The sequence below is a fragment of the Nymphaea colorata genome, chromosome 13 (assembly GCF_008831285.2).
Source record: "Nymphaea colorata isolate Beijing-Zhang1983 chromosome 13, ASM883128v2, whole genome shotgun sequence".
Taxonomy (NCBI): Eukaryota; Viridiplantae; Streptophyta; class Magnoliopsida; order Nymphaeales; family Nymphaeaceae; genus Nymphaea; species Nymphaea colorata.
Genome location: NC_045150.1, coordinates 3,459,734 through 3,484,083, shown reverse-complemented (window position 1 = coordinate 3,484,083; position 24,350 = coordinate 3,459,734). Strand labels below are relative to the sequence as shown.

General features: G+C 34.4%; 1 protein-coding gene across 1 annotated transcript in view; it reads left to right on the top strand.

Annotated features, from left to right (window-relative positions):
- Nucleotides 1–24,350, top strand: part of LOC116266576 (probable glucan 1,3-alpha-glucosidase) — a 34,034-nt gene that overhangs the window by 4,878 nt on the left and 4,806 nt on the right. Inside the window, exons 2-5 of the mRNA XM_031647834.2 lie at nt 8,471–8,744; nt 9,239–9,374; nt 10,350–10,560; nt 10,755–10,961. Coding sequence (XP_031503694.1) covers nt 8,471–8,744; nt 9,239–9,374; nt 10,350–10,560; nt 10,755–10,961 — 828 coding nt within the window. The remainder of the gene's footprint in view (nt 1–8,470; nt 8,745–9,238; nt 9,375–10,349; nt 10,561–10,754; nt 10,962–24,350) is intronic.

Genomic DNA, 24,350 nt, shown 5'->3' with positions numbered 1-24,350 from the left:
CTTGGGATCATTTTTGTCCATTTTTGGACTCGGTCAACTTTGACCAAGTCCAAAGTTGTCCAGTTTTTGAGTTGAAAATTTAAACCCCCTTTTTTTTTCTTGTTTCCTTTTTCACTTTAAACCTTTCTTGTACATATTTCCTCACAACTTTTCATTTAAAATCTTCCATTCAATGTTTCGGAAGTCCATTTCTTCTCTATAACTTGACTCTTCGATAATAGTGTGAGCCATAACCATAGCGATGTCATTATATCTTAAAAGCGTGACCTGTTGCTCCTTCTAATCTTGATGATGCGACGAAGAATCAAGAAAGCTGATATATTTGTATGTTAATTACTTCCATACTGTGTTTTGTGAATATGTTATTCATTTTGAAATTTTTTGACACACACACACACACACACACACATATATATATATATATATCTATCCGCGTGTGTGTACGCCTGTACCCCGGCACCCAAATTTTTTGAAAATAGTCCGTACCCGCACCGGTACCCATACCTGTACCCGTACTTATGTGACATAGATCATATCATGTTTATGGCAGGTTAAGCTAGTACGACCAGATTTCATTGAGAGAGTGGCTTCTCTTCTGTGATTAAAATATAGCCTAGAAATGAAGGCCTCTTTTGTGTGGTCCTGTGTGTTATGCACATAAACAATATAAACTTTTGTGTCATGGCATGCTTAACGTGCTAGCGACCTGGTCTTCTAGGTTGATTTGGTCTAGGTAACCAGGCTATGTAGAATGCCTAGGCTGTTGCTAGGAATATCTACAAGCTACTCAAAATCAATCCTTCTATTGAATGAGTTGAGTTTGAGCCAAAAGCTGAATTTGTATGTTTAATGAGTAGTGCTTGAGCGGAGCGAGCTTGGCTCATTTAGGCTTGAGTAAACTTGTTTTAGACATGTATATGATTTATCTTTCCCAATATTATCACACATAATACCGTTGGTATACTGGATGCCTTCTTTAATTCTTTAGGCAAGGTCTCAACTACAAACCCTCCTATTGACCTCCTTACCATAAGATAAATATTTTTGAATGCTCGGCTTGAGCTGGCTTGATCTTAGCACAGCTGAGCTTGAGTTCTTTCAGGCTGTTCAAATAGAGCTTGACTCTAGTTAAGGCCGAGCTTGATTAGGTGTCTCAAGGCTCAAGCTGACTCGGCTTGTTAACACCTCTAGCTGTTACGTACTTGTGTCTAGGGTTTTTCTCTTCTGTTTTTCCCTCGGTCATTCTTCGTGTTCATCTTCTGCTGTCTTCTATTTTTCTCCTACAATTTTTTCTTCTTCTTCTCCTTTTGCTTTTCATCTTCTTCTTCTTTATTCCTTATTTTCCTTTCCCTGTTGCTTCTTCTTTATTCTGTAATTTTATATTTTTCTTTTTGAGAATTTTGTGCGTGTATATATAAATATATATCTCTATGTAATTTTTCATTTCTTTTTTGTCCTTTTCTTTTCCTCTTCCTCTTCTTCTTTCGTTCTCTTTTCTCTATTTCTTTTCTTCCTATTACTATTAGGATTATCATGCATTTTAATTGTTGTGTTGTGATGAGTTGATAATTGTGTATTTTTAGTTGACAAATGCATCAGTTTTTTAATTAGTTTTGACTTTTGACATTTAGTAGTGCAATTTATTGGGTTTTCATTTGTTGCACCTAAATGTGCCTAGGCTGTAGTCTCAAGTTACCACTTAGGCTGTGCCTATCTTTTTTGATAGCAGACTTTGCTGTACGAAAGGTTACTAATATGAACAATGAGATAATTGCTAGAGGTAGATATAGCCATGGTAAAAATTTGCACGAAAGAAGTCGTGGAAGACATCTCAAACCCTTTGAGCAATGCTGTTGGTTGCAGTTTCTTTGGGTCTTTTTCTTCCATACTTTGGGGAATTTTGTAGATTAAAAATATGCCATATACAAATAAAAATGATATAATAGATTTTATGGTAATTTTTCTTTTTAAGAATGTAAGGAAACAACGTTTTAAAACCCATTGACTTGGGACTTGGCTTGTTTACTGATTATTCATGACATCGCCATTCAACTTGGGTTGCTAGAACAGTTTAAGTAAATGAAAATAGATGCTATATGTCAAGGTATATCTCGGCAAAACAAAGTTCAGTTTGAGAGTTCAAAATTCAAATGGCCTGAACTGGAGTCATTTGAAAGTAAAAGGATACAGGCCCATGCCAATATATTATTGGGAGAGCTTCCATTTCAGTGAGATAAACTCCATGGAAAGTGAGTAACATTTTTGGCTAGCGCACTCTTGAAATAATGTCAGCATATTTTCACTCTTTTTCATAAAAAAATTTCCAATGTATTTTAATTGTATGTTTTCAGTTTTGTCTTTTGATTATCATTGTCTATATATTGTATGAAAATTAGTACAATAACTTAATTTCATAAATTTTCTACTATTTTTTTTTTCAATCTTTTGAATTTCTGACATATTTTTAGAAAGTACTTTTGCCAAAAGATTAGCTGGGAAAAGTCTCAAAAATAAAAACGTAAAAAGTATACTTGTGACTATGTTTTAACGTTGAAGGATACAATTATAAAGTACTAAATCTATTAAATAGATAAAATTTATAAGAAAGAAAAAATTGAAACTTCTTGCAAAAATATTATAATAATTATGTGTTTGTGTGTGTGCACATGCAAGTGCATGTGTATGAGTAAATTTTTATCATGCCATAGTTTCAAAAATGATAGCAATATTCACAACTTGTTTTCATTTTAACTGTTCAACTATTCATAGTTGTCATAGCATTGTTACAATATTGTGCCTCAAGCCCCCACTGGATGATATGGAAGGTAAGGAACCGGTAGTTGAAATGCTACAGGTTGATATTAAAGCCTATGGGAGAAGCATGGATCTTTAGTGGCATTGTGATACAGTCCTGATTATAGAATGAGCCATATGGCAGTTTTATGGGTTTGTCGGTTGTGAGGTGTCTATGAATAGGCTCTTCTACTAAGTCACACGGGTGCGCCAACTATGGTGGCGCAACCGCACCAGCATCGGTGCGGGTGCTGGTGCGGCCTGACACAACGTCAAATGAGTTTTGGCCGTTCTTAAAAATGTTTTTGGCCGAGTTTTCATTGATATATCGATTCAAAGTAACCTTGATAAAAAAAAATTTAAAAATACAGACAAATAAAATTACTTATATAACCAATAACACATATATATATATATATATATATATATATATATATATATATGTATGTATGTATGTATGTATGTGTATGTATGTATGTATGTATATTTATATGCTCTCGCCGCCCCTGCACCCAATTCTTTTTTGGAACTTGCCGCATCCCGCATCGGCACCAGCACCCGCCCCTCGCACCCATGTGACATAGCTCTTCTATTGTGAGGAGAGTAATCAGATTTTTTACTTTGTAAACCATTACCCTTCTTTTGCCATAAGCATGTCTCCTGGTTTCATATTATAACGTAAATGTATGAGACTGGTTTTCCAACTTTTCTATTTTTGTCTTTTCCTCACTCTCTCACCTACTTTTTCTCCCTCTTCATTTTTTTCATTTTTCCTTTCACATCCTGTTCGCCCTAGGACTGGTAGATCCTAGGGAGGGAAAGGGACTTGAGAATTCAGTCCCAAAATGGGATCGGTTCTATAAGGCTGTGTCTCCACAACCAAGCTTTCAGTGTTTGTTACTACCTTTTGTTGCATCTGCACTTATCTCTTGACACTCTCCCATGTTATATTCTTAGTTTAAGGTGTGGACTAGTCCATGGCTAGGCGTCACCTAGGCGTGAGTCCACAGCCGTCGCCTAAGTCCATCACTTAGGTGACAGGTGTTAGGCTGGCACCTAGGTGCACCTGGGCTGGACTAGGCGCTAGCACGCTTATTCCATGGGAAGGTGAAAAGTCACCTTCCCTTCAAATTAAGTCCTGTAATTTTGTTATACACTGTTATACCATATATACTTATATTATATGCAGTTGTATTATATAATTTCTGTTCTGTAAGTACAGGTTGCTGTACACTAATTACATATTCTATATCAACTCATCAAGTGGAAGTTCCAGCTATACGTTAAGTCCATATTCTATAAAACCAATGAATCTCTGTATATATCTTATGTCCTGTAAAACATATTTTGTGGAACCTATCCCAGCCTTCTTATCCATGTTAAAACCTAGGTTTATGGTAAAATGACCACCAATTTCTCTTGTTTAGTGCATGTTTAGTAATCAGAGAAATACGTGTGGACCTCACTTTTGCAACCTGAACATAGATTTATTTTCTCATTTGTGAGGGTGTTTTGTGTGTTATATGTATATTATATATTTATATGTTAAATATGCAATCTGTTGTAAACTTGTAATGTATATTATATGTACTGATTTGATATGATCTTTGTTTGAAATGATTCAAATGAAATAGTCTATAAGGTCTATAGCTGAAATAGTCTATAAGAAATGCAAGCATTATGTCTAGTATGTAAACAAGAATGATTTGTTTTCTTTTGTGTATCAAACTAAGGCATCAGCTAGAACAGAACAACACAGTTTTCCAGTATGTAAACAAGCTGGAAATGTACTGTCAATCTGTCATATAAGCAAGAACAGAACAGTTTTTCATGTTTTACTTTTTGGCTTTACTTACAAAGTATAATCATTCAATTAAAACAGAAACGGAACAGTTCTTCAAGTTTTGCTTGGAATAGAAGCTTACAGTTCAGCCAGTAAGTACATAATATTATGCTAAGTCACACGGATATGCCTATTTGGCCCATGTATCCGTGTCAATACGGGGATACGGCCACACAGGTGCGGATACAACATGGATACGTTTTCGATCGGGTCTGGATTAGACCCGATCCGAACAAAAAAAAAACAGATTTTAAGTTAAGTTGAGCTCTTCTCCCTTTCTCTTTGGGTTTTTTTTTTTCTGTTTTTCTGATAAATGACTAGAATGATGATATTGACAAACAATGTTTTGTGATAAACAATGTTTTGTTTGTGACTTTAATAGTGAACTATTAATTTAATGTTTTTTTTTCAATTTATAATTTTTGATAATATTATATTTTCCGTATCCATGTATCCAAGAATTGAGAAAATTGCCGTGTCCGTCCCCGTATCGCACCCGCACCCGTGTGACTTAGATATTATGTAATGGTTAACATAACTAAAAAAGCCGCCTAGGCGCTGCCTGGGCGCCTTGACAACTAAGGTTATATTGATGAATACCTAATTGTCTCTAGCTTGAGAGGGATAAAAGTTTCCTATGCTGCAGGAAAACAGGTGGCTCAATTTTCTATATTCTGGACCTTGCCTTACTAGAAGGATGCTAGAAAGATGTCCCCAACTTTATCTTTTTGTATAAATTACAAAAGAAAAACAAGTTTGATATGGTCAGTTCCTGATGTTTGTTTTGTTTGGTGGAGTTAATCAGTCTTTCCCTTTGTTATTGCATTCAAGTGAATGCCCTCTGTGTGCTATTTGTAGACCAGCTTCTAGACTGGAACATTAGAAAAAGCTTACTAAAACCTTACATGGAACTGTATCACACCGTTAGCTTACATCTGAAGAAGCTAGAATCTTGATAGCTGGAAGAGGTTTTGTAGTGAAATTAATTGGTCAATTTGTGAATCTTTGATTGAACTTACAAGTCTGTTAGTTAAAATCGATCTTGTCCATTTTGGCACAATTAACCACTGCAGTTTTCACATTTATCCAGTTTTGGTGAAATGCATGCTTAAACAATATCAAAGTTTATTTGATACTATTGTTCAATTATTTGTTACTTTCTGGAGTACTTATACCATGGAATATGCATATACCTAAATTTGGTTGATGGCCAGTCTAAGTTGTGCTGTGTTCAGTAGTCAAAGCAATGGCTTCTTTTCCTTTATAATTTTATTATTCTTGTATTTCAATTATTCAGCCCTTTCCCTGTGACTTGCTAGGCAATATTTCATGCGTGTGTAATATTCCTCTGATTACTAGCCCATTTTTCCTGTACTCCCAGTTTTAATTGTCTTGGTAACTCCTGCTGTGTTTTGGTGGCATATGATAATGAACATCTCCTAGATAAATGACTAGAATGATGATGATAAACAATGTTTTGTTTGTGACTTTAATAGTGAACTATTCATTTAATGTTTTTTTTTTCAATTTATAATTTTTGATAATATTATATTTTCCGTATCCGCGTATCCAAGAATTGTGAAAATTGCGTGTCCGTACCCGTATCCCCGTATCCGCACCCGTATCGCACCCGCACCTGTGTGACTTAGATATTATGTAATGGTTAACATAACTAAAAAAGCCGCTAGGCGCTAGGCGCTGCCTGGGCGCCTTGACAACTAAGGTTATATTGATGAAATACCTAATTGTCTCTAGCTTGAGAGGGATAAAAGTTTCCTATGCTGCAGGAAAACAGGTGGCTCAATTTTCTATATTCTGGACCTTGCCTTACTAGAAGTATGCTAGAAAGATGTCCCCAACTTTATCTTTTTGTATAAATTACAAAAGAAAAACAAGTTTGATATGGTCAGTTCCTGATGTTTGTTTTGTTTGGTGGAGTTAATCAGTCTTTCCCTTTGTTATTGCATTCAAGTGAATGCCCTCTGTGTGCTATTTGTTGACCAGCTTCTAGACTGGAACATCAGAAAAAGCTTACTAAAACCTTACATGGAACTGTATCACACTGTTAGCTTACATCTGAAGAAGCTAGAATCTTGATAGCTGGAAGAAGTTTTGTAGTGAAATTAATTGGTCAATTTGTGAATCTTTGATTGAACTTACAAGTCTGTTAGTTAAAATTGATCTTGTCCATTTTGGCACAATTAACCACTGCAGCTTTCACATTTATCCAGTTTTGGTGAAATGCATGCTTAAACAATATCAAAGTTTATTTGATACTATTGTTCAATTATTTGTTACTTTCTGGAGTACTTATACCATGGGATATGCATATACCTAAATTTGGTTGATGGCCGGTCTAAGTTGTGCTGTGTTCAGTAGTCAAAGCAATGGCTTCTTTTCTTTTATAATTTTATTATTCTTGTATTTCAATTATTCAGCCCTTTCCCTGTGACTTGCTACGCAATATTTCATGCGTGTGTAATATTCCTATGATTACTAGCCCATTTTTCCTGTACTCCCAGTTTTAATTGTCTTGGTAACTCCGGCTGTGTTTTGGTGGCATATGATAATGAACATCTCCTAGATGTTTATTTCAGATGCTAGATCTGTTTCCAGCATTGTCACAAAAAACGGCGTTATATTAAAAAAACACGTATTTAACGTCAAAAAAGTTCCAGACGAAAAAAACGACAAAAAGACGCGTTTTTTTGAAAAAAACGGCAAAATTTAAAAAACGCGTATAAAACGCGTATAAAACGTGCATAAAACGATTTTTTGCATTTTTTTTAACGTGCGAATGCAAAATGGCAAAGCTTGTAATATTTTTTAAGACGTTGGCTTTTCTTTAAACTTGTTCGACCTTTTAGTGGCAAAAAAGTATTTTAACATAAGAAAAGAGGGCTTAGGGTTAACTTGAAATCGAAAATTTGTTGAGGGCCTTGAGCTTCGAACGTTCGAGTCTGTCTTGTCTTCAAGACAGAGAGGCGTAACAGGGCAGGCTTCTTCGAGTGAGGTGAGAACTTCTTCCTTCGTTCGTTCCTCGACCTCACCTCTCAATCGGCTGAAGAGAAGGGCATTCAAGATTCGGCTGGTTTCGAACTTTCGTCTGATCGTCTTCTTCTCGTTTTCATCATCTTCTCGTTTTCATCCGGCTGAAGAGGAGGGCATTCGAGATTCAACTTCCTTCGTCTCCAATCTCCATCTCTTTTTCATTCGAGCGGTGACAAGTTCTCTTTAGTCTTTCCAAGTTTCCATTTCGTTTTTTTACAACGTCACTATAGTATACATGTGCTGTTCGATTTTTCTTTTTTCTTGTTGTCGTATGCATCAATGATTCAATTCAATGCATGCCTTCGTCTCCATCTCGTCTTCTGTTTGTTTCTAAAACTTGTTAGATGAAGCGTTCTTCACTGTCTGTTAATTTGTTGAATGGTTTAGGTGGTGGTGATAAATTTTTAAAGCCATGAAGGCAAAAAACTTTTGTTAGTTATGTATTTGTCATTTCATTATCTAATTTTAATGTGTTGCTTATCTAGTCATTTTTCAATGTTTCTTTTAATTTCTCATTTACTTTCTTTTTATATAATTATCAGGATTATTTTATTTATTTTTTAAAAATTTGCCGTCTTTTTCCCGTTTTATTCCCGAGATTTTCGGCTTCGCCGTATTATACCCGTTTTTTTCATCGCCGTATTATACCCGTCCACGTCTTTTGTGACAATGGTTTCCAGATATAAAAAATCTGCCGTTTGTTGCACTTAAAGGAGTAGTGTTTTCCCAATTTTGCAGTTTTATCTCATACCCAGAACTCATCTGGCATGTTGTATATTTCAGGTGACCATGCCGAGAGATGCAATTCATTATGGTGGAGCAGAGCACCGAGAATTACACAATGCCTATGGGTTCTATTTCCATATGGCTTCAGCTGATGGGCTTCGAAGGCGAGGTGGTGGGAATGATAGGCCATTTGTTCTGTCACGAGCCTTTTTTGCAGGAAGTCAAAGAATTGGAGCTGTTTGGACTGGTGATAATACTGCAGATTGGGATCAACTTAGAGTTTCAGTACCAATGCTTTTAACCCTTGGTCTTGCAGGGATGACATTTTCAGGTGTTAATTCATGACCCACTGTGGTGATTTCCTTTTGCCGTATTCATCCCTAGCGATTGACAAATTTATCATGTCTTTGTTCAAGCATTTCAAACTTGTCCTTCTTGCCAAATTGGTAAACATAAACTATTCTTTTTACAAAATGATGTAAGGATTTTGAAAGGAAAAAAAGTTGATTGGATGCAAAATAAAATGACATAAGAACCCTTAAATTACCTTTTTTTGGTCTGATCTGAAGAAAAAGAAGAAAATAATTAAATTCACGTAAGCATACAAATCATTTTTAGGAGATATAAAGCCATTTTACTGACAACATAACTATGAAAAAAGATAAACATTGTTCGAATCAGAAGCTTTGCAGGTATCAAGGATGAATATGCTAATGACAATAAGGCAGATATGAACTTTTTCAATTGCCTATAGTGAGGGATGACATGGCAACGCTTTGATTTTATTTCTTTACAAACTTTAATTGATTTTTCACATCTATGTAGGTGCTGATATTGGTGGATTTTTTGGCAATCCTGATCCTGAGCTGTTACTTCGCTGGTACCAGATAGGTGCCTATTACCCTTTCTTTAGAGCCCATGCTCATCATGACACTCGGAGGCGGGAGCCTTGGTTGTTCGGGTAACACATTAGTTAATATTTCTCAGTTGTATTTTCTGCTTTTTAGCCTCCTTTTGGAACTGGTAATGTCTTAAATGGAGACCTTTTTTTTTTTGGCTGCTCCAGTAGATGCCCCCACATCTTCATATTGCTTTGATGCTGCATATGCTGACCGTTTTTCTGATCAGAATTTCCTCTAGATTCCATAGTTGATTTAGCTTTTGAATGCCATGTTGGCTGGATTGCAATTTGTTCTTCGTGTCTTCTGATTTTAGCAGTATAGAGTTGCAACTTTAGCACTGTTTAGGTCTGACTGATGATTACAAGATAAGTGTGCTAGACATCAACTACAGCTATGACGCTGTTTAGTATAATCATCAAACTGCATCTAGTTGGTCCTGAAAGCATGGAATATGCCAAACCTGTTTTTGGGAGAATCCTTCATTATCCTCATACGAGCCTGGATATGAGAAGCAGTTGACGTAGGTGCACTGGTGCAGTTGCTGCATCTTCTTTACCTGTGGTTTGAGAAATGTTGCACTGGTGCAGTTCCTGCATCTTCTTTACCTGTGGTTTGAGAAATGTTGCACTGGTACAGTTGCTGCATCTTCTTTACCTGTGGTTTGAGAAATGTTGATGCAGCTAGAGTTGCATGTTAGGATTACCGTTCCCCCCTAAACCATGTTTAAAAATTTATTGACCTGTGGCAGTGATAGTTCTTCATTGACCTATTGCCGGTAGGCCTCCGTTTCTTCAATTTTATTTGTATAGCTCTTGGTGAAGTTCTTGGTTTACCTCGAAATGTTCTTACTTTTGCCTGTACAAGTTGCAAACTTCATAGTACCTTGTCAATTAGTTGTCTTCTTTACTTCATGCGCTCATGCTTTTTTATCAGTTAAATATTTTTCTTTTGGTGCTAATAATGTTTCTGAAGAATTTCTCTTATAATGTATCCAAGTCCCAAACACATGAGCGTTTGTTCTTTTATTGCAACAGTGACAGGAAAACTGAACTGATTAGAGAGGCCATACATGTGCGCTATGGGCTACTTCCTTATTACTATACATTATTCAGAGAGGCTAATGTGAGTGGTGTCCCTGTTATGCGTCCTCTGTGGATGGAGTTCCCTTCTGATGAAAAAACATATAGTAATGATGAGGCTTTTATGATTGGAAGCGGCTTGTTAGTGCAAGGAATTTACACAGAGGTCTCTCTCTCTCTCGCTCTCTCCCTCTGTGTGTGTGTGTATGGATGTATATACACATCTGTCATTATTTTATATGTTTGGGAAGGGGAGAGCACTGGGGAATGTGGTTTGCTTATCTTCTGCCTTTTCCTTGCAGTGTATGCTTGCATAGTAGTTAGCTGATAAGCTGCTTTTGTTTTATCAAATTCTCTTAGGGCGCCAAATCTGCATCGGTATATCTGCCTGGGAGAGAGTTGTGGTATGATCTGAGAAATGGGGTTTCATACTCTGGAGGTCGGGTCTATGAATTGGAAGTCTCCGAGGAGTGCATTCCTACTTTCCAACGTGGTGGCATCATTATACCAAGAAAAGACAGGTTCCGTCGCAGTACAACACAAATGGTTGGGGATCCTTATACGCTGGTATGCCCTGAGTATCCACTTGCATTTTTTTGGTAGACGGGTAACTCATCAGAGTTGGTGAGTGCAGCGTTCCATTTGACTAGATGAAGCTTTATCGCAGGTCTTTCTATTGTTCAATTTACTAATACTTTCTTGGTGAACTTTTGAACGTCAACTATTGTCCAAATTTATCACTTCCGAAAGCAGCTAATAGATTGATCCTGTTCTGTCCTTTTTTGTATTCTTTTGCTTTGTAAAAAATTTTATAGAAGAGCCATTGTTTAAAATTTCTTGACATTCCATGCTTTTGGTGCAATAAATCAGCCTTTAAATTTCATTTTTCATCTGTTTATGATGCATAACTAACAATAGTTATGCAGACTACCTGTCATCCAATTACTAAGCTCTGTTTTACAGATAATAAAACAAAGATATAATCAAATCCATGTACTCGGTCATTTTACTTCAGCTTGGTTTGGCTATATAATTATTGAGCAGTATTTTACTTTTAAAATCGTTAATATTCTTGGTATAATTATATGTTTTCCTAAATGTTCTAACTATAGTACATTTTTCTCGATTCGGAAATTTTCATACTTATTTAGCCACTTATTTCCTAATATTATTCCTGTTAATCTGTCATGTTTGTTTTCTTGTACCTCAAATTCTATTTCAAACGTATAATCTGATATTTTTATTTCTTTACTGATTTTGCCTTTACTTGTTATAATATTTCCTTGAATATCCTTGTATTTGTGTTGGCTTGGTAATATTATATCATTGTTTATCATATCTGGTGTAATATAGTTGTCTTCAGATCCTGTGTCTATTAGTATTTTCTTTATTTCATTATCGATTTTTCCTTTAACATAGAACTGTCTTTTGCTATAACTGGTTTCTCCTTGTGAACTTACACTTAATCTTTGTTTTATTATCTGTAATTCATTTTGTTCATCTGCTAGGTAATATGGTTCTTCGTTTTGTATTACTGTTATAAGTTGTTTAAATGGATTGTCTATTTGGATGGTATCATTTGTTTTTCTTTTGGCTGTTATCTTGTGTTTGTTCGTAACAATGTACATATTTTTCCCTTTTATGGTCATTACTTTGCATCCTTTTTCTAGTTTTATTCCTGATAATTTTCAATATAATACTAAACTTCGATCAATATGTCTGTCTGTTAAACTAATCGTATAATTTGGTTTCACGATAAATTTCAATTTTTGGTATATAAGGTTTCCTCGGACTTTAGCTATGATTGCTTTTTCAGCTGGATATATAATTCGGTCATCAGATAGGTATAATTCTAATGGTGTATTTATTCCTTCTTTAAAACAGGCTTTAACTAGGCTTTAACTAGAATTTCTATTCCTCCAAAATATACATATTTCATTGGGTTTGTTACTTTTAATTGTTTTAATTCTTCTTGAATTCCTTGGCGACTTATTAATGGTACTCTAGTAGTTCCTTCTGTAATTCCGGCATGTTCTATATCGATCACATGTTCTCTTTGGTTTATTATATAGTATTCTTCTATATTTTTCTTAAGCATTGATTTTATAACTGGTATTTTCCTAATTAGTGGAAAGTCGAATATCTTATCAGTACTAATATCTAGTTCTTGTTTCTGGATTTGTTGAAAAATTTTGTCATCGAATATTACTCTCTGAATTGTGTAATCTTCTGTTAATTCTTCTTGATATTTTATGTCTTGAGGTTTCTCGATTTTGTCACCAATCTGAGTCACTGGTTTCTGTTTCGTAAATGGTTTCTGTTTCTGTCTTGTTCACTTAAATCATCTATATCTATATAATCTTCATCTATTATGTTTATAATTTTTTCTTTTAGTTTTTGTCTACAGTCTTTGGCTATATGGCCAATCTTTCCACAATTATAACATTTGCAACTTTTAGCATTCTTGGGATATTTATTTTTATTTTTTACATAGTATCTTTTTCTGGGGTACTTATGTTTATATTTTTTATATTTTTGATAATAATGTTTTAATTTTTTTTATATTTGTGATGTTTTTTAGATTTATATGGTACTTTACACCCTAATTGTGGTGCAGTTTGTTCAGCACAACACTTATATGGTGATTGTATTATTAATCTTAATTCTTTGGTTTTTATATATTCTTCGCACATCGATTGGAACCATGTTCTTAGAAATTCAATTCTTGATCCTAACGAGTCTTCTTTTGGTTTATTCTCTTGGAAGGTTTTTATTACTTGTCCATACACTATTGCAGGTAATTTTGAAAAGAATAAATCTAAATATCTGGGTTTTTCATTTGTTGTTACTTCAGCTTGGTAATAGTATTTACTAAATAGTTTGATATATTCTTCTAAATAACACATATCACATATGGTTAAATTGAGTATATTTTGTCTCGCAGTTATTTTGATTTGATCATCATATATTTTTTCTATATTGGAATGTGAAAATTCAGCTTTGATGGATGAAATATATTTGAGTAATATTTCAAGTGGATTGGTAGTGGTTATTCCCGTACTATTTGTTTCTGCTCTTAAAGAATCTTTTGATGTTTTGGGTAATTGTTCAAACCATAGGTAAACGTTACCAACGAAAGAATTTGTTTCTGTTCTTACTAAATTACAATAGCAAGCTCTGATACCAAAATAGGGGGTAGAAGTGCGGAAGGCTAGAAAAACATAAGGAAGAGAGGTGGAAGAGAGGAAGCGGATGATGCTGAAGAAGAGGATGCAAGAGGAAGAGGAGGAGGATGATCTTTGCTACTGCCTTCTCTTGGTCTTTATAGGCGAAGCGGGAGATGCTTGGCGGAGATCTGTGGTTGATATCGCACGCGCAATATTCTTGATCTGCGGTCTTGATTTAATCGTACTTTATGCTGTCGGCCATTACCTTTATTCTCCATTATCGTCGTCCTTTTATTTGGTCTGTCATATCTTGCACTTTATTGTGCAGTATCTGTTGTCTGCCACTTTCCTGTACACTTTATTCGCCATTATCTTTATCGGATTCTATCGCTGTCTATAATTCGTTCTCTCTCTTGCTTGGTATTTTTCGAATTTATTCCGTAGTCACATCACAGCTTTTCCATTTCTGGTAGTGATTGAAGGATGGACTTGGAATATGATTCTTACAAACTTACCTCGCATATTTCTTTTTCCTTTGAACATTCTGCACATTTATGCTCCTGGTGCTTTTGCATTATCTGGCAATATTCCTTTAAACTTTTCTTGCTCATAAGTGGAATCTTTATTGCTCTTGTCTGTGACGGTCTTTCTGGCATTACCAATGTTTCTAACCATCGTAGTATTTCTTCTTTACTACCATCTTTTGTTCTATTGGAGATGGAATAGATGATTTGTCCACTTTTTGACTCGTATAACCATACATGCGGTTCTTGATATTGTCTTAGTAATTCTTCAAATATTACCTGTAAATCTCTTGGTCGTTTCTTTGAAAAGAAATCTGCCAACTCTGGCATTAATAATTCTTCCTGTTGCTGAATTTCTCGATCAATAATTTCCTTGGTAAGTCCCATCTTGATTGCTGATATGGCTGGAATAATTTTGTTTTCTGTCACCTCTGCTTGTGCTGAGTAGACTCGAATGTAGATAATTGGTGCTCTTGTAATCTCCAAATATCTCTTTGCGGCTCGGCATAGTTCTGGTATTTCTTCTAATTCTTTAGCATTGGACGTATATACCGTATGCAATAGTCCATAACTATGGGTCATTTTGACTAAACTAGGATCAGTATCGGGGTATGCTACTAATTTGTTGATTCCTGGACAGGGTATAGTGGAATATCCTTTTCCTGGGGTGGAATTCTTTTCTCGAGGGTTTCTATTCAGGAAGTCACATGTAAAGAAAATATGTGACTTCCTGAATAGAAACCCTCGAGAAAAGAATTCCACCCCAGGAAAAGGATATTCCACTATACCCTGTCCAGGAATCAACAAATTAGTAGCATACCCCGATACTGATCCTAGTTTAGTCAAAATGACCCATAGTTATGGACTATTGCATACGGTATATACGTCCAATGCTAAAGAATTAGAAGAAATACCAGAACTATGCCGAGCCGCAAAGAGATATTTGGAGATTACAAGAGCACCAATTATCTACATTCGAGTCTACTCAGCACAAGCAGAGGTGACAGAAAACAAAATTATTCCAGCCATATCAGCAATCAAGATGGGACTTACCAAGGAAATTATTGATCGAGAAATTCAGCAACAGGAAGAATTATTAATGCCAGAGTTGGCAGATTTCTTTTCAAAGAAACGACCAAGAGATTTACAGGTAATATTTGAAGAATTACTAAGACAATATCAAGAACCGCATGTATGGTTATACGAGTCAAAAAGTGGACAAATCATCTATTCCATCTCCAATAGAACAAAAGATGGTAGTAAAGAAGAAATACTACGATGGTTAGAAACATTGGTAATGCCAGAAAGACCGTCACAGACAAGAGCAATAAAGATTCCACTTATGAGCAAGAAAAGTTTAAAGGAATATTGCCAGATAATGCAAAAGCACCAGGAGCATAAATGTGCAGAATGTTCAAAGGAAAAAGAAATATGCGAGGTAAGTTTGTAAGAATCATATTCCAAGTCCATCCTTCAATCACTACCAGAAATGGAAAAGCTGTGATGTGACTACGGAATAAATTCGAAAAATACCAAGCAAGAGAGAGAACGAATTATAGACAGCGATAGAATCCGATAAAGTTAATGGCGAATAAAGTGTACAGGAAAGTGGCAGACAACAGATACTGCACAATAAAGTGCAAGATATGACAGACCAAATAAAAGGACGACGATAATGGAGAATAAAGGTAATGGCCGACAGCATAAAGTACGATTAAATCAAGACCGCAGATCAAGAATATTGCGCGTGCGATATCAACCATAGATCTCCGCCAAGCATCTCCCGCTTCGCCTATAAAGACCAAGAGAAGGCAGTAGCAAAGATCATCCTCCTCCTCTTCCTCTTGCATCCTCTTCTTCAGCATCATCCGCTTCCTCTCTTCAACCTCTCTTCCTTATGTTTTTCTAGCCTTCCGCACTTCTACCCCCTATTTTGGTATCAGAGCTTGCTATTGTAATTTAGTAAGAAATCTCATGGACACTGTTCCAGAGATCATGTCAAGTATATCGTCAAACTCTGACGAAATCAATGTAAGTATGTTTTCTGTTATGGAATAAAGCTTTAATTTCCGTCTGAGTAATGTAGAACTTTGTATTATCAAGCATGTGTTAGTGTAGTTTTATCTTCTTAGCTGTTGTTTTAAGTTGGATACCGACATCTGCTTATATGTATATATGGTAAGGGAGGCTGTTTGAAACTATGTACCCAAGAGGGAAAGACCCCAGACGAGTACCCACAAAGGCAGAGGCCGATCGGGGAAAGTGAGATGGTCATGTCATGAGGGGAAACATGATCAAACGAGTCCTAAGCTTTGTATGTCATATAAAAGAAGCCGGTTATTTAATTTTTACGATAAGCAAAGATTATAGTACACAATAGCACATACTTGTTAATGGAATGTTACACATCACTTAGATACGGAAATTATTCTAAAAACCATAAATGAATCATATACAATCATCGGACACGATTATTCAATATTTAGACATGTCATTAGAAAATCAAAAGAAAATGCATAACCAATTAAATGATATACTGCGACAGATAGAACAGAGAAAACCTGAGTTACAGACAATAGAAAGAGAACCAGAGAGACTATATATATCAGATCAAATAGTACAAAGAGAGATTAAATATATTACGGCAATATACAACCAAGATCTAATTACAGGACGAATAATAACAGAATCATTCATATGAATAAAGAAGAATACGAAATAGATTCACACAAGATATTTATGTATGGACAAAAATGTCGAATTATAGAAACAAATAAATGTAGAAAGTTCATCGAAATAAATAAAGATGATCTATACTTAATTCTTGATGAAGAAGAAATGGTCACAGAAACAGTCTTAAATAGGATACAGAGATTATCTGAAGAAAATAAACCAAAACCCAAAGTAAGCGAAATCCATATGGAGAATAGCTCAAGGATAGATGAAAAGCTAGATAGGATTATAGATATATTAGAAAAACTTGTTAGAAAATTAGACAAGATAGATGATAAATTGGAAAAATTAGATACCACGATAAGTAGAGAAATAACTAAACCAGTAAACACAACAGAAATAAACAATATAGAAATGGATACGGAAACCTATGAACCAAGTATAACATATACTGAAGTAATGGAACACGAACAAATGCAAGAAAAAATACAAGAGATAAATATGAATACAACTCCCAAAGAAAATGTTAAGATAAAAGAGGAATATCCGTCAGGATCAAGAACCTACAAAGGCAATCCAACTAGAAACCGACATAATGACGATTATGGAAAAAATGATAGATTAGACCGATTATGGAAATCTAGATTAAAAACCAAAATAGAAGCCAATGAATGGAAACAAGGTATCTTAAATTTAGATGAAACCGAAGATATAATATTACTACTACAAATTTGGAAAGCAGAAATGAGTAAGCATATTACCGAAAGTAAGATAGACATAAAAAATGTACCAGCATATATAGAAAATTCTTTCGTTGGTAACGTTTACCTATGGTTTGAACAATTACCCAAAACATCAAAAGATTCTTTAAGAGCAGAAACAAATAGTACGGGAATAACCACTACCAATCCACTTGAAATATTACTCAAATATATTTCATCCATCAAAGCTGAATTTTCACATTCCAATATAGAAAAAATATATGATGATCAAACCAAAATAACTGCGAGACAAAATATACTCAATTTAACCATATGTGATATGTGTTATTTAGAAGAATATATCAAACTATTTAGTAAATACTATTACCAAGCTGAAGTAACAACAGATGAAAAACCCAGATATTTAGATTTATTCTTTTCAAAATTACCTGCAATAGTGTATGGACAAGTAATAAAAACCTTCCAAGAGAATAAACCAAAAGAAGACTCGTTAGGATCAAGAATTGAATTTCTAAGAACATGGTTCCAATCGATGTGCGAAGAATATATAAAAACCAAAGAATTAAGATTAATAATACAATCACCATATAAGTGTTGTGCTGAACAAACTGCACCACAATTAGGGTGTAAAGTACCATATAAATCTAAAAAACATCACAAATATAAAAAAATTAAAACATTATTATCAAAAATATAAAAAATATAAACATAAGTACCCCAGAAAAAGATACTATGTAAAAAATAAAAATAAATATCCCAAGAATGCTAAAAGTTGCAAATGTTATAGTGGAAAGATTGGCCATATAGCCAAAGACTGTAGACAAAAACTAAAAGAAAAAATTATAAACATAATAGATGAAGATTATATAGATATAGATGATTTAAGTGAACAAGATATATCAGAAACAGAAACCATTTACGAAACAGAAACCAGTGACTCAGATTGGTGACAAAATCGAGAAACCTCAAGACATAAAATATCAAGAAGAATTAACAGAAGATTACACAATTCAGAGAGTAATATTCGATGACAAAATTTTTCAACAAATCCAGAAACAAGAACTAGATATTAGTACTGATAAGATATTCGACTTTCCACTAATTAGGAAAATACCAGTTATAAAATCAATGCTTAAGAAAAATATAGAAGAATACTATATAATAAACCAAAGAGAAGATGTGATCGATATAGAACATGCCGGAATTACAGAAGGAACTACTAGAGTACCATTAATAAGTCACCAAGGAATTCAAGAAGAATTAAAACAATTAAAAGTAACAAACCCAATGAAATATGTATATTTTGGAGGAATAGAAATTCTAGTTAAAGCCTGTTTTAAAGAAGGAATAAATACACCATTAGAATTATACCTATCTGATGACCGAATTATATATCCAGCTGAAAAAGCAATCATAGCTAAAGTCCGAGGAAACCTTATATACCAAAAATTGAAATTTATCGTGAAACCAAATTATACGATTAGTTTAACAGACAGACATATTGATCGAAGTTTAGTATTATATTGGAAATTATCAGGAATAAAACTAGAAAAAGGATGCAAAGTAATGACCATAAAAGGGAAAAATATGTACATTGTTACGAACAAACACAAGATAACAGCCAAAAGAAAAACAAATGATACCATCCAAATAGACAATCCATTTAAACAACTTATAACAGTAATACAAAACGAAGAACCATATTACCTAGCAGATGAACAAAATGAATTATAGATAATAAAACAAAGATTAAGTGTAAGTTCCCAAGGAGAAACCAGTTATAGCAAAAGACAGTTCTATGTTAAAGGAAAAATCGATAATGAAATAAAGAAAATACTAATAGACACAGGATCTGAAGACAACTATATTACACCAGATATGATAAACAATGATATAATATTACCAAGCCAACACAAATACAAGGATATTCAAGGAAATATTATAACAAGTAAAGGCAAAATCAGTAAAGAAATAAAAATATCAGATTATACGTTTGAAATAGAATTCGAGGTACAAGAAAACAAACATGACAGATTAACAGGAATAATATTAGGAAATAAGTGGCTAAATAAGTATGAAAATTTCCGAATCGAGAAAAATGTACTAGAGTTAGAACATTTAGGAAAACATATAATTATACCAAGAAACTTAGATGATTAGCCAAATAAATAGCAAACAATTTGAACAAGATATGAAAAAAGCATTAGAAGTAGCATTAGAAGAAAAACAACGAAGAAAGGAAAAGTTAATCAAAATAATAAAACTCTATTTACTAGTCTGGCGATTTATCAACAATATACAAATACAAATAGAAGAAAAAAGATTAGCATTAGAAGCACTGACTACAGATAGTGACCTAAACACAATATATTCTGATGATGATTACTATGACTACGATGATGATATAATGTGGAGAAATATAATAAACCGAATGGAAGGATGATAAAGTTAGAAAAGGGATTAACCTATATTGTACCAATAAACTGGACAGAAAGAAGAAAACTAGTAGTAACAAGAACAAAATGGATCAAATGGTTAAGAACAATGGTTACAGTAAGACAATTTATAGACAAACTTATACACCGAGTACATGACAGATGGATAAGAAACATACGAAATATAGACTCAGAAGAAACAATGTCAGATATATCTTATGAAGAAGAAGAATGTTTTCAACCACTAGTGTAAAAACATATAATACCCAGACAAAAGTATTTGTGCGAAATAGAATAGGCAAACTATTCCGAATTTATATAAACGTTCTCCGTTTCATAGGACAGTTGGGAAAAAGAGTCATACGAAGAAAATATAAAGACTATAGAAGACAATATTATATCTATCTCAGAGCAAGAACAATAGCAGACTGGAAATTTATGAACTATTGGCGTGAGAAATCACACAGACAAAACTATATATCTTATAAGGCTTTTGAACAAAGTTCCTATTCAAGTTCAAGTGACGAGAGCGAATGAGTATCACAAAAGAAAAATTTATATATATACTAGTCAAAGTAATCCCCAAAGGATACCACAACCGATATTACACAGCATACATAGATACTGGTGCACAAATAAATTTATGCAAACAAAACTGTTTACCAAGCAATTTATGGGAAAAATTAGGAACACCATTCGAAGTACGAGGATTTAATGGAGCAAAAACAATGATAACTCACAAAGCTGAGCAAGTAAACATACAAATTTGGAAGAAAATACTTAAAATCAATAGGATATATGCATTCGAATTACAAGGAAAAGACATTATATTGGGAAGACCATTTTTAAACAGATACCTACCAATCAATATAACTGAAAAATATTTGATGTTAACAACTCCATGTAAAGAACAAATAAGTGCCTTGATAGTAAACAATAATGAAAGACAACAAGCAGAATGGATAAAAGGAGATAGTAAAATTACCCAGAAATTAACAAGAAGAAAAATCAATACTATTACAATACATATATACGAAATAAATGAAACAGCAAATATAGAACAACAATTACAGAAACTTTATTCTGACAACCCCCTAGAACATTGGGAAAAACATAAAACAAAAGTTAAAATTGAACTTATAAATGCAGATAGTATAATAACACAACCACCCTTGAAATATATACCAGATGATCTAGTAGAATTCGAGAAACACATCAATGAATTACTCATAGGAGGATATATACAACCATCCAATTCAAAACATAGTAGCCCAGCCTTTATAGTAAACAAACATAGTGAACAAAAAAGAAGAAAAACCAGAATGGTTATTGATTATCGAAATTTAAATGCCAAAGTAAAAACTTATAATTACCCCATCCCAAATAAAATCTTAAAGCTTAAGCAAATATCAGGATATCAATACTTCAGTAAGTTTGATTGCAAAAGTGGATTTTATCACCTCAAATTAGAAGATGATAGTAAAAAATTAACTGCATTTACTGTACCAAACGGATTTTATGAATGGAATGTATTACCTTTCGGATACAAAAATGCACCACGTAGATTTCAATATTTTATGGACAATCAGTTTAAGGGACTGAGAAATTGCATCATTTATATAGATGATATACTACTTTTTAGTCACACCAAAGAAGATCATTTCGAGTTATTAAACGAATTTATCAGCTATGCTTACAAAGCCGGAATCGCTATAAGTAAAACAAAAGCAGTAATTTGCGTAAAACAAATAGACTTTCTAGGAATTGAAATAGATAAAGCAGGAATAAAAATGCAAACTCACATAGTACAAAAGATAGCCAAAACAGAGGAAGAACTAGATACAAAAAAGAAATTACAATCCTTTCTAGGACTTGTGAACCAAGTAAGAGAATATATTCCCCATCTAGCTACAATGTGTAAGACCCTACATGAAAAGTTAAAAAAAGATAAAGAATATTACTGGAATGAATTGATAGAAATGTAGCACCAATATCTGTAACCCGAAAACAGCACTCACGCAGGAAGAGAGAGAGAGAGAGAGAGAGAGAGAGAATGAAAACAAGAAGAAACTGAGGAGAAGAAGCCGTAGCCAAAATGGTTTGCACGGCCTCTATTTATAATCTCATTTTCAGAATTCTAAGAGTCTCCAATCGTAGAATCCTAGGAGATTTCACAAGCTCCAAGGACATTAATTACATCATAGAAACCTAAGAGACTTCACATATTACAAGGATATTAACTATAACATAGAATCCTAGGAGACTTCCCATATAACAAGGATATTAACTATAACATAGAATCCTAGGAGACTCTTCACATGTTACAAGGACATTAAATATTTTAACACATTCTACAAGGAGGTGGAATCCTAAGAGACTCCTCTTCAACGTGCTGGTGAAGGATTTATATTTTAACACCCTCCCTCAAGTTGTGCATGGTTTTGCACCATGTACAACTTGCCTTTTAGAAACCAGAATCGTTCTTTTGTTAATCCTTTTGTAAATAAGTCTGCAACTTGTTCATCTGTACGAACATAAATAGGCTGAATTTCCTTGTCTTCTACCTTTTGTCTAACAAAGTGTTGATCAATCTCAATGTGCTTTGTTCGACCATGTTGTACGGGATTAAAGGCAATGTTAATAGCGCTTTGATTATCGCACATTAACATTGATGTTTTAATCTTTTCTCCAATGTCTTCTAGCAAATGTCTAACCCATGTAACTTCAGCAGTACCTGCAGCCATGCATCTGTATTCAGCTTCAGTGCTGGATCTTGCTACTGCCTTTTGCTTTCGACAACTCCAAGACACAAGATTACGTCCAATGAAAATACAAAAACCAGAAATGGACTTTCTTTGATCGGGATCTCCAGCCCAATCTGCATCTGTGAATGTCATAAGTTGATGTCCAGTAGTTATATTTTCACTCTTACCATAAACTAAGCCATCTCCTGCTGTCCCTTTAAGATATCTTAATATTCTTTTGACAGCATCCATGTGAGTATCTCTAGGTGCATGCATAAATTGGGATACTTGATTGACAGCATATGTAATATCTGGTCTAGTAAATGTAAGATATTGAAGTGCCCCAACAATACTTCGATATTGCGTAGGATCTTCATATAACTCCCCATCTTGAGCACTTAGTCTTTGATTTAGAACACTAGGAGTTCCAACAGGCTTACAATCAGACATACCTGACTTTTTCAACAAATCCAACGTGTATTTCTGTTGTGTCAATGTGAGGCGATTATTGTGCCTATCAATCTCCACTCCAAGAAAGAATCGTAAATCACCAAGCTCTTTCATTTTGAAGTTTTGCATCATCAAAACTTTAGCTTCTTCTATGTGTTTTTCTGAATTGCCTGTGATAACAATATCATCAACATATATAAGAAGTAAAGTAAATATGTTTTCCTTTCGATAAATGAAAAGAGAGTGATCTAGAGGACATCTCCGAAAACCACATTCTTGAATCTTGCAAGAGAAACTGTCAAACCACGAACGTGAGGCCTGTTTAAGTCCATAAATAGATTTTCTTAGTTTGCAAACCGATGCATGAGAGTCTCCTTTCGTGTATCCTGGAGGTTGTTCCATATATACTTCCTCCCTTAAATCACCATGAAGAAAAGCATTCTTCACGTCCATTTGATGTAGTCTCCATCCATATTCAACTGCCAATGATATAATCACGCGAATTGTTCCCATTTTGATCACAGGGCTGAATGTCTCATCATAATCTTCTCCATATTGTTGTGTAAACCCTTTTGCTACTAACCTTGCTTTGTGTCTTTCTATGCTGCCGTCAGGTTTGTATTTAATTTTGTATACCCATTTGGAGCCCACTACGTTCTTTTCGTGTGGCCTCGGAACGATCTCCCATGTTCCACATTCATGCAAGGCATCCATTTCTTCTTTCATAGCCTTTCTCCAATGATGTGATTTTGATGCTTGATCAAATGAAGGAGGAAGAATGCTTGATCAAATGAAGTAGGTTCTTCCTCCTTGCCAACTTCTGCCATGAATAACTGAAAATCAAGTGATAAAGAATCATAGCTAACCCACCTGTGAATGGGATGACGAATGCGTTGGGATCTTCTAAGGTGGGGCATGTTGTCTTCTTCACTGTGAGCATCTCTGTCCCTTAGTCGTCGACTGTATATAAGACCCGAATACCGATGTGCATCGTTGCTCTGTTCATTATTGTTTTCGTGATGACTTGATGACTGTGTTGGATCTTCTTGATTTTCACTTTGAGCCATATCCGACGGTTGTATTGCTCTCTCTGAATCTTCACTTTGAGGCACATCATTTTCTATAACAGGATCTGCATTGAATAACTGTGTACTGGTCCAGGGATCATAAGATTCAATGGTCATAGGCATTTCATTTGTATTATCAAAACTATGTTCATCAAAAATGACATTTCTTGAAGT